The sequence below is a fragment of the Mirounga angustirostris genome, unplaced genomic scaffold, assembly GCF_029215605.1.
Source record: "Mirounga angustirostris isolate CCGP_5_RB_7025 unplaced genomic scaffold, mMirAng1.0.hap1 SCAF_7, whole genome shotgun sequence".
Classification (NCBI taxonomy): Eukaryota; Metazoa; Chordata; class Mammalia; order Carnivora; family Phocidae; genus Mirounga; species Mirounga angustirostris.
In genome coordinates this window covers 88,667,419-88,683,190 of record NW_026991715.1, presented here as the reverse complement: position 1 = coordinate 88,683,190, position 15,772 = coordinate 88,667,419, and the positions used below count along the sequence as shown (strand labels likewise).

General features: G+C 33.8%; 1 protein-coding gene across 11 annotated transcripts in view; it reads right to left on the bottom strand.

Moving 5' to 3' along the window:
• APC (APC regulator of WNT signaling pathway) overlaps nt 1–15,772 on the bottom strand; it is a 133,211-nt gene that overhangs the window by 59,163 nt on the left and 58,276 nt on the right. For 9 of the 11 annotated variants that reach the window (XM_064596467.1, XM_064596469.1, XM_064596470.1 and 6 more), the window contains 4 exons: nt 9,722–9,806; nt 8,380–8,581; nt 2,779–2,887; nt 109–222 (listed from right to left, as the gene is read on the bottom strand). In XM_064596467.1, the coding sequence (XP_064452537.1) occupies nt 109–222; nt 2,779–2,887; nt 8,380–8,581; nt 9,722–9,806 (510 nt within the window). Of the gene's footprint in view, nt 1–108; nt 223–2,778; nt 2,888–8,379; nt 8,582–9,721; nt 9,807–15,772 lie in introns of those variants that run through there. The other 2 variants (XM_054513220.2, XM_054513227.2) reach the window with 2 other exon arrangements.

Genomic DNA, 15,772 nt, shown 5'->3' with positions numbered 1-15,772 from the left:
CTTTAATAATAAAATTTAATCAATGTTTAACAGAGCTATAATTCATTACATTCTTAATAGCTCTTCTCTAGCCTGTGCTGTTTTATAGTTTAATAATAAATAATTTACCTGCGCTCTTTTTTCCATATCCTGGCAAGTACCTAGTTGTTCTTCCATTGCAACTCTGATTTGCCTTGCTTCATATTCTAATTGTCTTCTGGTCATATCTGTTTGTAAGGAAAACTAAAACCACAAATTAAATTGAAATGTTAATACCTCATGTTATGTGTTTATCAGTAAAAGCAAAGAAGCATATAAATACCAATAAAGAAAATGAGTATCAAATATGTAAGTTATGGAGCATAACAAGATTATTTTTTTACTTCAAGGAGTCCTAAAATTTGATTATAGGTGCTGGGCTCAGTCTGGGTCTCTGATGTAAAATGCTGAGTTGAAACACTTTTATTGTCCCACAGCCACAAGTGGCTTTAAACTGTACTGATTCACTTAAAATATATAATTGGTCCAGTTAGGGTAAGTCTTCTTCAGTTCCCATCTTCTGCACTGAAGAGGTATACTTTAATTATTAAAAACTAGTACATTAATGTGGACAACATAGAAAAGTCAAGAAATAGTCCATCATCCTTAAGTTTGTATCTCAATTTAAGGATTGTTATAAACGTGCAGACTGAACAGAGAAAACCTCTCCATTAACGAAGAAAATGGGATAAGGAAAAGCTTTTATTTAATACAGATAATCATAAATTGCAAAACAACACAAACTTTTTGCCGAAAGTGAAACAAAGCTGAAATAAACAAAAAGACGTACTTTTTCCTGCAGGGGGTGTTAATTCATTCAAAAATCAATTAACCCTCTAATTAAAATTCCAGGCACTGAGATAACTGCTAGGCATACAAAAGGATGAAAAGGACAAGGTAATGAAACTTATAAACACATGCACCAAGAGGTAATAATAGCTAAAAGTCTGATTAAATGATAATGGGCCATGAAGGAAATGAGAAAGTGCAATAGATTTTTTATGTTCTATATACTCAGCTGTGTGAGACATGTGCCTGACTCAGAGTAACATTCTGTCGGCCCAAGGATTCCAAATTGCACCGTCAGTTAAGTCAGGGGAACTCTCATCCTTTTCCCTTGCAATAATGCAGATGACATTCTATAGATAATGTATACCTATAGGCATACCCAAATTATGGGTTGCAAACAGATGAAATAGTCTGTATGCTATTTCTAATTCCCAATGAGACAGCTTTAACTCCACTTACTTATCCTTCACTTTTCAAAACCCCCTGCAAAAAAAAAGTTGAACATGACAAAGTATGTTGTAATAATGTGGTTTAGATCTGATGTTTTAAAAGTAATGTTTAATATCCTGATAATATTTCCATATGGAAGTGCTCTTAACTTGCTTCGCAATACTTATGACACACAAGCAGTTTACACCTGGTTATGTTGCCAAATAGTCTATAATGTCTTATATACACTATTAAATAAATACGATTATTTAATAAATATGGGAACAGTTTGACAACTCATCTTTGTTTCAGATATTAACCAACTGCTCTCAAGTTATCACATACATCTGAGCTCTTTCCTAAACCTGACTGCATGCAGACAATAGGACTCTAAATTTTGTACATTCTAATTATCAATGTGAATGGTAAGCAAAACTATGCTTAGGTACTTTTTATTTAAGAGTAAAAATCCCACCAAACCTTCCTGAATTCCTATTCCTTGTTATGTTCCTAATCCAAGAACTCTTCATTAACTGTTCTTTCACTATCTGGGTCTCTTTAACACCCAGGAAGATGTCAAGGACATTGTCAGGAAAAGGGATCCTTTCTCTTCTTCTCAAAACCTTGTCTGATTGTTCTAGGAGACTATGCACCTAAGTTTCTGGTTCTAGCTCTGCCAGACAATGATCACTCAGGAAATCTGGTTAAGTACATGTTTTGAAAGTGTTCCTTCTTTCTACTTTTGTTTTTCATTTATTATGTCCTCTCAAAAGTGCTGTTAGAAAATCAAAAATCTAGGCTAACAGAGGACAATATATTTTAATTACCCTATTTTTTCTCTTTTTAAAAATTATAAGAAATATTTATGGACAATAGTCAGTTAAAATACAGTCTTGCTTAAAATTATTAATGTATTCCAGAACATTCAGAAATGTTCTTACATGTGTCACCCATGAGTAAAATAGTTGACATGAGAGTTTGGGTGGGGAAGGAAAGGCTGACAAGATTAAATTCTTTTTCACATAGTTATATTTGCAAAACAAACACATTTTAGTACTTGTAAAAAGTCCCAAGATCCTTGCCAAAAGATTTGTCACTTATAAGAACTGGAATAGCACTCAAATTATCTTCAAAGATGCTTTTATTGCAAAAACTATATAGTATGTAATTTGGTTCAAAAGATAGATGGTAATAAACATTTCTACAGAGTATGTTTGGTAATTTAATAGACAGAATAAAAAACCAGTTGCCTAGTTGAATCCTGAGTCCTTAAGAATTCAAACTTAATAGATTTTCTTAATTGGGGGCTTAAAGTAAGTATTTGCTTGAGCATAATGAAGTTTTATCACCTTTACATTATTTACAAACAAAAATTCATTATTACATATTTGAGTTTAAAGTTAAGATAAAGATAAAATATATTACAGTTTACAAATAAGTAAAAATGCAATTATCCTGAAATTTTTAAATGAGTAACACAGATACTTTTAAAAGATCAAAGTTATTACAGCCTAAAGTAGGTCATAATGCTAAGTTACTTACATTTTCGGTTAAAGGGAGACTATCTATTCTTTTAGTGAGATTCTGAAGTTGAGCATAATACCAGTCTTTTTCCTTTTCTTCTTTGTCAAGATCAGCAAGAAGTAATGATCTGTTTATTAAAAAAAGGTAAGTTTACACAATGCTAATAGAGTACATACCAGTAATTCTTATCAGTTGTAATTGTCATGTTCTCTATTTAAACTATAGTATTAATAATGAATACGTGGAACATTTATTTATTTTGGATTTTTGAAGGCAGGACTTAGAATATTATGATCATTAAAATTTAAGTATTAAAAAGTTTTTACTTTTTCACCTAAATAAGATACTCAACATCCTTACTAGACTATTTACATTTCAACCAAAGGCTTTCTTCACTTTATTTGCAGTCTGAGAATATGATGATGGTTTACAGAAAAAAGTACAGATATAACAAAACCCAAAATTAATATAAAAATAAAAAGTATAATAGAGGAGTAAGAAAAAGCAGTAGTTACACAAAAAACAAACCGAGAGTTTAGGAAGCCACTGCACTGGACACAGATGTGGCTTTCAAATTCTCAGCAGCCAAAATAATAAGATATACTTTGTCACTGTGCATTTCTCCAAAGAAGACATCCAGATGGCCAAGTGACACATGAAAAGATGCTCAACATCACTCATCATCAGGGAAATGCAAATCAAAACTACAATACGGTATCACCTCACATCTGACAGAATGGCTAAAGTCAAAAACACAAGAAACAAGTGTTGGTGCAGATGTGGAGAAAAAGGAACCTTCGTGCACTGTTGGTGGGAATGCAAACTCGTGCAGCCACTATGGAAAACAGTATGGAGGTTCCTCAAAAAATTAAAAATATGAAAACACTAATTCAAAAAGATATATGCACCCCTATGTTTATTGCAGCATTATTTGCAATAGCCAAATCATGGAAGCAACTCAAGGTCCATCAATAGATGAATGGATAAAGAAGAATGGATATATATGTATGTATACCCACATATATATATATATAAAGGCACACACACACACACACATACTATGGAATATTACTCAGCCATAAAAAAGAATGAAATCTTGCCATTTGCAACAACATGGCTGGATCTAGAGAGTATAATGCTAAGTGAAGTAAGTCAGAAAAAGACAAATACCGTACGATTTCACTCACATGGAATTTAAGGAACACAACAAACAAACAAAGAGACAAACCAAAAAAATAGACTGTACAGAATGAACTGATGGTTACCAGAGGGGAGGCCAGTAGGGGGATGGTTGGAATAGATGAAGGGGATTAAGAGTACACCTATCATGATGAGCATTCACTAATGTATAGAATTGGCAAATCACTATATATTGTATACCTGAAACTAACATAACACTATATGTTAACTGTATTAGAATTAAAAAGAAAAAGATTATTGCAGAAACTTTTTTTTTAAAGTTTTTTTTTTTTTTTTTTAATAATTTATTTGACAGAGAGAGACACAGCGAGAGAGGGAACACAAGCAGGGGGAGCAGGAGAGGGAGAAGCAGGCTTCTCGCCGAGCAGGAAGCCCGATGCGGGGCTCGATCCCAGGACCCTGGGATCATGACCTGAGCCGAAGGCAGACGCTTAATGACTGAGCCACCCAGGCACCCCTAGTTGCAGAAACTTTAAAAAAAATATTGTCACTGTGTGGTAATGAGAAGTTATTCTGAGAGAGAGAAACTTTTTCTTAGTTTGGAATTTGAAGATGAATTTGCTATGTAACTCCTGAACAATCCAATCAATGTCCTCAATAATATTTTATGTCAAGTTACTCTATATCTGATCATTTTAAACATAAATGCAAAATAAGGGTGTTCATGGGATAAAACTCAGTAGGTACAAAAAGTCTATGATTTCCTATCACATGTCTCTTTCCCAGTGACACCTAGTATCATTTTTTTGTGTATATTTCCAGAGAGATTCTATTAAAATGCAAAGATCTATGTGTACACTTACATGTACATTTTTAAACATGAACAGTAGCATAGTATTCTATGTATTGTCCTATAAACTTTTTTTTCACTTAAAAAAATCTATCTTGGGAGATAATTCTGTGTCATAACATAAAAAGGTCCTACATATTTTTTGCTAGCTGTATAGTATGCATGAATCCATAATGGAATACACTATAACTAGTTTCGTTTTAGAGGGCATATAGGGCCTTTCTAATCCTTTGCTATTATCAACAATGCTGCACTGAATATGCTTATATATAACCCCATTTCACAAATGTGCAAGCATGTATATAAGATAAATTCCTAGGGTATGTATATTTTTAACTTACTGCTCTTATTAGATATTGTACCAATTTATGCCCCTACCACTTTCACCAATATAAATGTTTCATCAAACTTTATTTTTGCATATTTAGTTTTTTTAAACAGTATATTATATATATATTATGGTTTGGTTTCTTTTAGGGTAAGGTTAAGCATTTTTTTCAAGTTTAAAAACCATTTGTGTTTCCTTGCCTATAACTTTTACTTACTTATTTATAGGACCTCATCGATATTATGAATGATTGTACTTTGTGGGTTATATGGGCTTTAAATACATTTTCTCTGTTTATCACTTGTCTTTTAATTTTGCTTATAATGTTTTTGTCATGTAGAAAATTTTGATTTTTTTGTAGTCAAATTTGTGGATATTTTCTATTATCACTTCTGGAGTTTGCTCATTTACAGAGATGATCCCCACTCTAACACCGTTACTTTAAAATTCTGTTTGATTATATTGTTTTGCAAAATATGCATGCATATGAGTATGTGGAAGGTTATACTCTTGCTAAAATTCCCTTTCCTTTACTGAGAAACAATAAAAAAAAAAAAAAGAAATAAGCCTTCATTTTTGATGTGGCAACTGGAGCAGTGAGGGAATCCACGGGAAGACAGTAAGCCCCTGCTTATGATGTAGCAACCTTGGGGGCAGTGCAGACCAATGAGAAGCTGCCTCCTCCCTCCCATTTCTGACAACAGAAGCAGGAGAAAACACCGTAGAAAGCCTAAAGCCCTCTCACAAGCTGGCATAAAGATGCGCTCTGATTCTATTTTTCAGTGCTCCCTGGTGAGAACTGCAGGACCTACCAGGACTTAGCTGGGGAACAAATGGTGATGCTACTATTTCCTCTGATTATTCTCCAATAAATAGGCTCATTAAATAAGAGCTGGGTGTCATAAGTGCTTAAACTGATAGGCCAGCTAGTGGTGGTGGTGGAGTGATAGGCTATGGAGAATAGGGACAACCTGTTATTGTCAAGTTTAAGGTGGAACTATGGAAAAACGCTCTGGGGAAGCCAAGGTTACAGTGTTTTGAACCAAAATGTTGTTAACAAGTGGTTAAATGATAGTGGTTGATCACAGTGCTTAAGGCTCAGAACTGAAAACAGGTCTAGACCTCAAGGCAGGTAGGTCTTTATGGTTTAGACTTTTTTTAGTGATTGTTAACAGTCTTCTTTAAAATATAAGTTTTGTGTTATATTAGTCCTCTAGCTAACTTAGGGTCACCTAAAAGAGCATGGCATAAATGTACTAGGCATTTAATAAATATTTGTTAAATGAGCGAATAGCTAACATGATAATAGCTTACATTTATTGAATGTTCTAAGTACTAGACACAGTGCTAAGTATTTTTTTTTTAAATCTAATTTAATCTTCACTACATCCTTTGAGGTAGTTATTCTTAGGCTCACTCTTCAGACTGAAAACTGAGGTTCAAAAAGGTTATGGAGCTGTGTAGCTGGGTTTGAACCCTGCCCTGACTACTTTCTAGCACTTACCTTGGGTAATATAGAAAACAAGAAAAAAAGAGACAGAGAGTATATCTATGACTTAAGAGAGGGAAAGAAAGAATAGAAAAACAGGGGAGAAAACCATCAAAGAAATAACATAACAGAATTTTCCAAAAGCTGAAGAAAGTAAATTTCCAGATTAAAAGGGCACAGTGAGTACCCAGCATGATGAATGAAGAAAACTCATATACTGAGGCATTCTAAAGACTTCTAAAGAAGAAAAATGATGACCTTCAAAGGAATGAGAATCAGGTTTGTATTAAATTTCTCATCAAAGACATTGATAATGAAGAAAGAAAATGAGTTTGAGCCTAGACCTATCTAAACTATCAATCGAGCACGACAGCAAAATAATGATTCTGTCATATATGCAAGGACTCAATTTACCTCCCTCCAAAACAGTGAGAACCAAGAGGGCCCAAGATATATCAGAACTACACACACACATACTCTCTTCTCTCTCTGCTAATAAACTTGGGACTTTATCTACATGAAGCAAAGCAAGTTCCTAGGAAAGGGGGTATGCTCACATGCCCTTTGTCTCTTCACAGAGCTCAAAGAGGACAACAGATGGAAGACTGAGGACCCCAGTTAACTTCTTACTATTCACGATAGTGTTTCCTATACCATCAGACAGAAATAGTCCTGGTTCAAGGTATGACACAGAGACTCATGTAAACTCAAGATGAAAGAAAGCTTAACACTACTTCTGGTCCAGAAGATTACCCTATTTTTACAGACACACCGAAAACCAGAGAGAAAGTAGTAAAAGATCTTTTGCCTTTTACTTAGATATGCTGGACATTATTACACTAATAACCACTTTTCAAAACTGTGCAAGGTAGAACCATATCCCTATTTTACAGGAGAAAATGACACAAAATTTAAGGACATGACCAAGGTCCCAGAGCTAATATGTAATGTTTATACATTTTAACATTCCTGAATGTTTAATAGAATTTTTAGGAGTATAAAAATAATGTTATTCATGCATTAAGGAATTCATAATCTTTTACACAACATTTGACAAAGTTCTTGATAATGATACGTATTCTGGTATTTATAGTGAGATAATTTTAACTTCAGTAAGAGAAGAATTAATACATTAGCTGTGAGAAACCAGATAATATATATTATCAAACAATGTTTTTTTAAGACACTGGAACTGATAAATTAAGAAATGTTACATTTGTGGCCACTTGTAATAGGCTTTCCCTAATGGAAACAGTTACCTCATACTGGTTCTCTAGTTAATTTATTTCAAAAGGTAACTCAATTAAAAATCAGTTACATATTTAATGTGACCTAACTGTTGTGATCATGTGCTTACTCAATGTACAGGGCATCTGAAGTATTTTTTTTTTTTAAAGATTTTATTTATTCATTTGAGTCACAGAGATAGAGATAGAGACAGAGAGAGAGAGCATGAGCAGAGGGAGAGGCAGAGGGAGAGGGAGAAGTGGGCTCCCCGCCGAGCAAGGAGCCTAATGCTGGGCTCGATCCCAGGACCCTGGGATCATGACCTGAGCTGAAGGCAGTCGCTTAACCGACTGAGCCACCCAGGCGTCCCTACATTTTCATATTTAATACTGCCTCTTTACAGTTTTAGATTTAATATAAGTATGATCAGTAACATACTATCTTTGAATAAGTGTAAAATACTCTCTTAAGTGTTACTGATCATTTGCCATACATGCTTCATAATTCCTATCTTTTACTACAAAATGACAAAATAATAGTAAACACTGGAGTATACAAGTTTACAACTTAATGAAGAAAATTTACCTCTCTTTCTCAAGTTCTTCTAAATAACCGGTATTTTCTCTGCTTCCGTTTACAAACCCTCTTCTTGGAAATGAACCCATAGGAACAGGACTGCACTCTCCTGAACGACTAGATACAGATCCTTCACGGCTTCCATAAGAACGGAGGGACATTTTTGACCGTAGTTTCACTCCAGGGAAATTACTGCTATCTAAGTTAAGTTCTAAATGAAAGAGAGACAAGTTTTTATGTAACAGCTGCTTTAAGTGGTCTAAAATATTGCTAGGCAATTATATTGTCTTAAAAATAAAATATTAGGTTCATATTTCAGTCCTCAAATTTGAACCCATTTTATAATATATGTTATATATATTACATAAAGCCTGTGGAAGTACTAAACTATGGCAGCTATAGAGCAGCAGATTTATGCAAGGAACAAAGAATCCTTATCACAAATGTTGATGCTGTGAGATAGTCACTGACTTCTGGTTCCAGGTAGAATTGCAATATATACAAATATCAAATCATTAAAAAAAAGTGTTCACTGCAACTCTAAATTTTTAAGAGAGGAACCACAAATACACATGATTGAATAAACAATTATTTAGGAAGAGAATGACTAAACTTTCCCTCCAAAGTAGCTTGAGTCAAGAGGGGAAAAGAGTATATTAAAGGAAAATCAGACAAAATATCTTTCCTTAGATTCCTGCTAAATAATAATATATTTTAGGACCCAGAGGTAATTTCTCAGTCTAGTTTCAATTATAATAATCAAGCACTTTCCCTGTTTTGATATTTGAATTTTTAAGCAACAAAATGAGAAAGATTTTTTAAAATTCTACTAAAAATTACATATAATCAGCTTATATATCTGAAAAGATAAAGCAATTCTATCCTGGATGGAAGAGAGGACACTATTCTTTCAACTAAGGCAATAGGCCCAGTCTGTGGTGTACAGCTTACTTAAGGTCTATATAGTGACTGGCAGAACAGCAATGAGCTTTAAAAAGAGCTAAAAATGATCAAATAAGGAATCTAAAGTAGTTGATTTAAAGCCAGTTAAATGTTTAACTGAAGGAATGACAAGTAAATACACAGTTTATATATCTGTATTTTAACAACTAAATCCTAATAGATAAGGCTGATATATATTACAGTATTTGTAGTGACATAATTTTAACTTCAGTAAGAGAAGAATTAATACATTAGCTGTGAGAAACCAGATAATATATGTCAAGCAATGTTTGAAAGCAAGAAAACTGAAAGCAACATTCAAATCAAGAGAACCTGTGTTTGGATATACACACCTAAAGTTGACAAGTGGAGCTTAAAAAATTATTTTAAAACTTTTTTAAAAATCTACCTTTGAGACGTTCTAATAAATCAATCTGTCCAGAAGAAGCCATAGCTTCATCTTCAATGCTTCCTTGTAGTTGTTTAAGTACTTCCTGCAAAAAAGAATACATTACCATAACAAAATTCTAAATAACTTCTTGAAGATATGATTCTAAGTTTCTTGACATTTAGGTGTGCTGGGGAAAAAAGTTTCAGATCAATGTGAAAATATATCTTAACCTATAAAGCACTTTACACATATTATCTATTATTAATTATGAATAATAAATTATATCCTGACAATAGTGATATTTTGTGATAATGGAGATTATGGGGAGCCTCCATAAGATACATTATCCCTAACTTTTAAAACATACAACAAGGTGAATTCTCATTTTTCATATGGGTCCATCAAGACTCAAAGCCCTATCCAAGCTGTAAAAGCTAGTTATGTGTTTAGAATCCACGTCTCTGAAGCTTGCACCAATATGACCATGAAAAAACCCCAAATTAACAATTATAATATGCTGTTTTATTTAACACCCTAATACATATTCAAGCTTTTATATACCATATTTAACTATTACTACTAGCATACCGAATTACATTCAGCAGATATTGAAATAACTGTATGCTCACTGCCTCCTGACTTTTGATGCCATTATTTCCTTTCCCATTTAAATCCTTCTCTTGATAAATTTTCCTCAAAGAATGTTGGAAACTGTCATTTTCCACCAGTTTTTCTGCATGTTCCTTAATAATAATTTATGTTATATCTTTCCTATTTCGGGGCATTCCATTCAAGTTTCCAGCGAAGTCTTTTTTTGGCCAATTAGGTTTCCAAATGCAAGACAATGTTCTTGAATGTTTATGACCTTGTACCTATGGGCAGTATTCTCCAAAATGAAAAATGATCCATAGACAGATGGAAAAGGAAATCTTTCAAAAAGTGAATGAATGCAGCAAAGACAACTTTACTGGTTTACCTTGACGGTGACATGACTGGCATTAAAAAAGAATGCCTATGTTAACAAGAAATAAACTGTGGTCTTAAGATCTGACTTTCAAATAATAGACCACGTTGGAGGTTGAAAGGCTTTGGTAAGTAGATACAGGAACATGGAGGTGACTGATACCATGTTCAGATTATTATGGCTGAAATGTATCACATCTGTGGGACAGGAAACAAACTTGTACAGGGATGCCATCTTTGAATGAATGTAGAGTACTCTACAACATCTACTCTAAACTTCAGGACACCATTGCTTCCATCAAGTTCGAGAACTATCATTCTAGGCTATCTGTGTTTTTCAGGATCCCAATTCTTCCATCCATCCACTGCTACTACTTGTAGTCCTTCAGTGATCCTTTAATCTTATGTCTATTTCTTATACTCCCCAGCCTTGCAATTCAACAACTACCCTTCCACAGATAACTTCAAATTATATGTCTCTAATCCTAACCTCACTTGCAAACTTCAGATTCACTTTCCCAATGTGACTGATAGATGCTTTACATCTGGATGATACGCACTTCCTATGTAAATGTCCAGAACTATCATTTTGTGCCACTACAATTTGTTCTTTGCCTTGTATCTTGTCAGTTAAATGTAAATAGCCTTTTCTTCCCCACTCAAATCCTTAGCATCACCTCCTTCATGTCACCAATTAGTTCTCAAATTCTGTATTCAACCTCTAGTATTTCTCTTAGAATCATCTCTTTTCTAGTCTTACTGTCATTACCCTGATTAGTAACCCTTCCAAACTACTAAAATAATCTCTTAATATGGTCCTACCTTGCATAGGACTTTTGTGTTCAGAGTAAGTCTATATTTTATTTATTGTTATTATTATTATTATTATTATTTTTTAGAGTAAGCCTTTTAAAGCATAGCTCTGATCAGGTCTCCATACAAGATTCTTCTCCAAAGTTTACAATGGTGGTCTGAAACTTCAGTATGGATCAGAATCACCTGAAAAACTAGTTACAACACAGACTGCTCGTTTCAGTAAGTCTGGGATAGAGGTTGAAAACCTTCATTTTCAACAAGTTCCCAGGTGATGTTGATGCTGAAAACAATCATCAAGATGTTACCAGTGGTATTCTAAGAAGGTGGGGTTATAAGCAATTTTTTAGCTTTTTGGGGCTTGTTTTGTAATTTTTCAAGAATGGGTATTACAAAAAATACTGTTTTTAGAAAAGGTACAAAGATGTAGAAGTTCAAAACAACAAAAGAAATCCTTGGCATGTCATAGGACATATATTTATTTTTTCAAAACTAAAAATAATAAACAAAAAATTAAAATAGCATCAAAACCAAATTAAAAGGCCATGTAACCTTGGACATCCAACAATAAAAATCAAATAAACTTACAGCATTAGCCATACAATGGAATACTATGCAACTATAATATCACAAAATATTTAATGATATGAAAAGATGATGATGATATATTAAAGTTTTAAACAGCATGCTGCAAAATATAATCCCATCAAATGCATGCCTGCACAGAATGTGCAGAGAGAGAAATATATACTGTCAAAGGTTACCTCTGATTTAAAAAAGAATACAAAAAGAATTTTTAATGGGTGATATGGTATCTTTTTGTTCCTACTTCCTAATTTTAAAAAATATTAAATATGCACAATTTGTATTAAGAGTTTTTTTAAAAAGTTTCTATACATATTGTTAGAAATCTATTGATAAAAGTTGTAACCATAAAGGTAAATAAAATTATTGAAATTTAAGGTTTAAAAAATTTTTTAAAGACTTTCAGTTAATTTGGAATGTTTGTGAACTTCATATAAATGGAATCATACAACATAGTCTTTCGTGTCTCATGTTTTTTGCTCACCAAATATGAGATTCACCCATGCTGTTGTATGTATCAGTTAATTGTTTTTTAATGCTGTGTAGTAGTCCACCATATGAATATATCCTAATTGATTTATCCTTTATCCTCTTGATGGGCATTTTGGTTGTTACATGTTATAGGCCATTATGAAGAACGCTACTATGCACATTCTTGCACATATCTTTTAGTGAACATATGTACTCACTTCTCGAGTACATATCTCGGAGTCTGAATGCTAAGTCATAGGATTTAACTCTAAAAGAAACTGCCTAATTGTTTTCCAATGTGGCTGTACTATTTTATACTCCTACCAGCAATGTATGAGCATCCTGATGTTCCACAGTTGGCATGATCAGTCTTTTAAATTTTAGCGATTTGAGTGAAGAGAAATAACATTTGTATTTCCCTGATGATGAAGGATATAGAATCCCTTTTATGTGCTTACTGGCCATTTATCTCCCTTTTTGAATTGTCTTTACAAACTTTGGCCATATTTTAAAAATTGGACTTTCTTCGGTTATTGGTTTGCAAAAATTCTTTATATATTCTGTACTGAGTTCTGTTAGATAAATGTATTGTAAATATTTTCTTCCAGTCCATGGCTTGGCTTTTCATTTTCTTAATGAAGTCTTTTGAAAAGATTTTATTTTAAATTTAGTTTTTAATTCGGTGAAGTCCATTTTACATCTTTTTTCTTTTATGTTTAGTCCTTTATGTGTCCTAAGAAATCTTGCCTATCCCAAGGTCACAAAGATATTATCTTGTATCTGCTTTTAAAAGCACTACAAAAGATCTTGGTTTTAATATATCAGTTTTTTCTTTTATGTTTAGTGCTTTGTCATTCTGTTTAAGAAATCTTTGCCTACCTAAAAACATGAAGCTGTTCTCCATGTTTCCTTCTGGAAGCCACTATTTTGTCTTTCACACTTAGGTCTATAATGAATCTTGAATTAATTTTTGCATATATTATGAGGTAGGGCTCTGAGATCCTTTTTTTTCTTTTTCTTTATGCAAATATTGAATTGCTCCTGTACCACTTATTGAAAAGATCCCCCTTTCCCCACTGAAATGCAGGGATGCCTTGGTCATAAATCAAGTAACCCCATATATGTAGCTACTTTTCTCCACTCTATTTCTGCTAGTCAACTAGTCTAACCTATTATCACACTGTCTTAATAACTTTGTAACTTTACACTAATTCTCAGCCACTTTCTCTTTAAATATTACTTTTGCTCCATTTTCTATCCCTGCCCCTTCTGACACTTCAGATTTGCCTGTATCTATTTGCCTGTGTCCCTCATAACTCTTACGTACCGTTTTTTAAAAAAAATATTTATTTTAGAGACAGAGAGAGAGAGAGTGCGTGTGCGCACACACTCACAAGCAGGGGGGAGGGGCAGAGGGAGAGAGGGAATCTCAAGCCAACTTCCCACTGAGTGCAAGGCTCAATCTCATGACCCTGAGACCCTGACCTGAGCCAAAATCAAGAGTCAGACCCTTAACTAAGCCACTCAGGTGCCCCCATACTGTTTTTATTCCCGTTTTTTATCTTTCTGTGCTTCAGTATGGATATTTTCTATAGATTTATCTTCTCACTAGTTTATTAATTCTGTGTTTACAAGCCCATCTAATAAGTTATTAGTAAAACTATTTTTTGGTTTTAGACTATTATAGATAACAATTCTTTGTCTAAATTTTCTGAATTGTCATCCATTTTATTCATATTCTTTAAGACATTTATAATAATTATGTTAAAATCTTTGCTAATTCCAATATCTAGATCACCTTTGGATTTGCTTCTATTAACTATTTGTTCTCTTAATGATCACTCATTTTCCTATTTCTTGGAACTTTTAGCTGTATGCCAATCATTATGTATACAGAAAAAGAGAGACTTAAGATATATTTTCCTTTAGAGTTTGCCCTTTCCACCATTGGGGTTTTACCTCCTCCATCCAGTCAGGAACTAAAAATGGGCTGCAGGTGCAGTTCAAGCAAAATTCACATCTGATTTGACTTGCCAAGTTCTGTGAATGTGTCTCTAAAATTAGACTGAAAATAATACAGGTTTCTGTCTCCTCAGCCCTTAGTGTACTACCCTCTACAGACCTCAAATCTGGTATTTATCTTGAAAGGAAAACCAGCTATGTTTAATACAGGCCCCTTCCGTCTGGTGAGTCTGTGTCTCTCAAGCACTGCAAGATTATAGAATATTTCACTTTGCCTTATTCTCAGGTGGTGCCTGACTCCTTAGCCCTAAAAGTTCTATCTTTTGAAGGTAGTGAGCTTGGGTCTTTAATTTCCTACTCCACAAAGTTAAAAATATGGTAAATGTCTTCAGAAGGAGCCCTCTTGTGTGAAAGTAATGTGCCTTTCCCATAGCAGGACTTTGTCTTGTAACATTTAGCTTTCCCAGTCTGTCCCTAGCATCCTTTACAAGACTCAACCAATGTTCCATGGGGAAAACTAGCCATGCATTTGGGGTTCCTCTAAAAATGTCAATACTTCACATCTGGTCACATGTTTGTCAAGACCTACAACAGTTTCCTTCCTCCAGTGGAGTCCTGCTTGTGCCAGCAATGAACAGCAGCCTGTGCTCAGAATTAACAAATATCCCTGGGGAAGAAAATCACCAGCAATGTCAGTTATTCTAGAAAGGGCTCTTTCAAGCTCTTATCAAGTTTAGTTAATACAGTCCTTGATGACTCCACAGTTCTGTTCTCCAACGTCTTTTAAAGTATGATTTTTGTATTTTATCCAGTGTTTTTTAGTTGTTGCAGTAGGAATGATTCCCTGGAGCTGAGTACTGCATTCAACCTAAAAGAAGTAGTCCTCAATTTCAAAGAGTTTTTTTTAAAAATGCAACACAACTGCCAAGTAATTCCAAATAAAATATTTTAAAAAATGCTTTGAGAGGGGTGCCTGGGTGGCTCAGTTGTTAAGCATCTGCCTTTGGCTCAGGTCATGATCCCAGGGTCCTGGGATCGAGCCCCGCATTGGGCTCCCTGTTCAGCAGGAAGCCTGTTTCTCCCTCTCCCATTCCCCCTGCTTGTGTTCCCTCTCTTGCTGTGTCTCTCTCTGTCAAATAAATAAATAAAATCTTCAAAAAAAAATGCTTTGAGAAATGGCAGCTTTTAAAATTAATATGTAATTTTGAAGGAGAGAATATTCATTTGTATTTATAAATCCTGCAAGTTTGGATTTAAAAAATTAGTTATTTACAT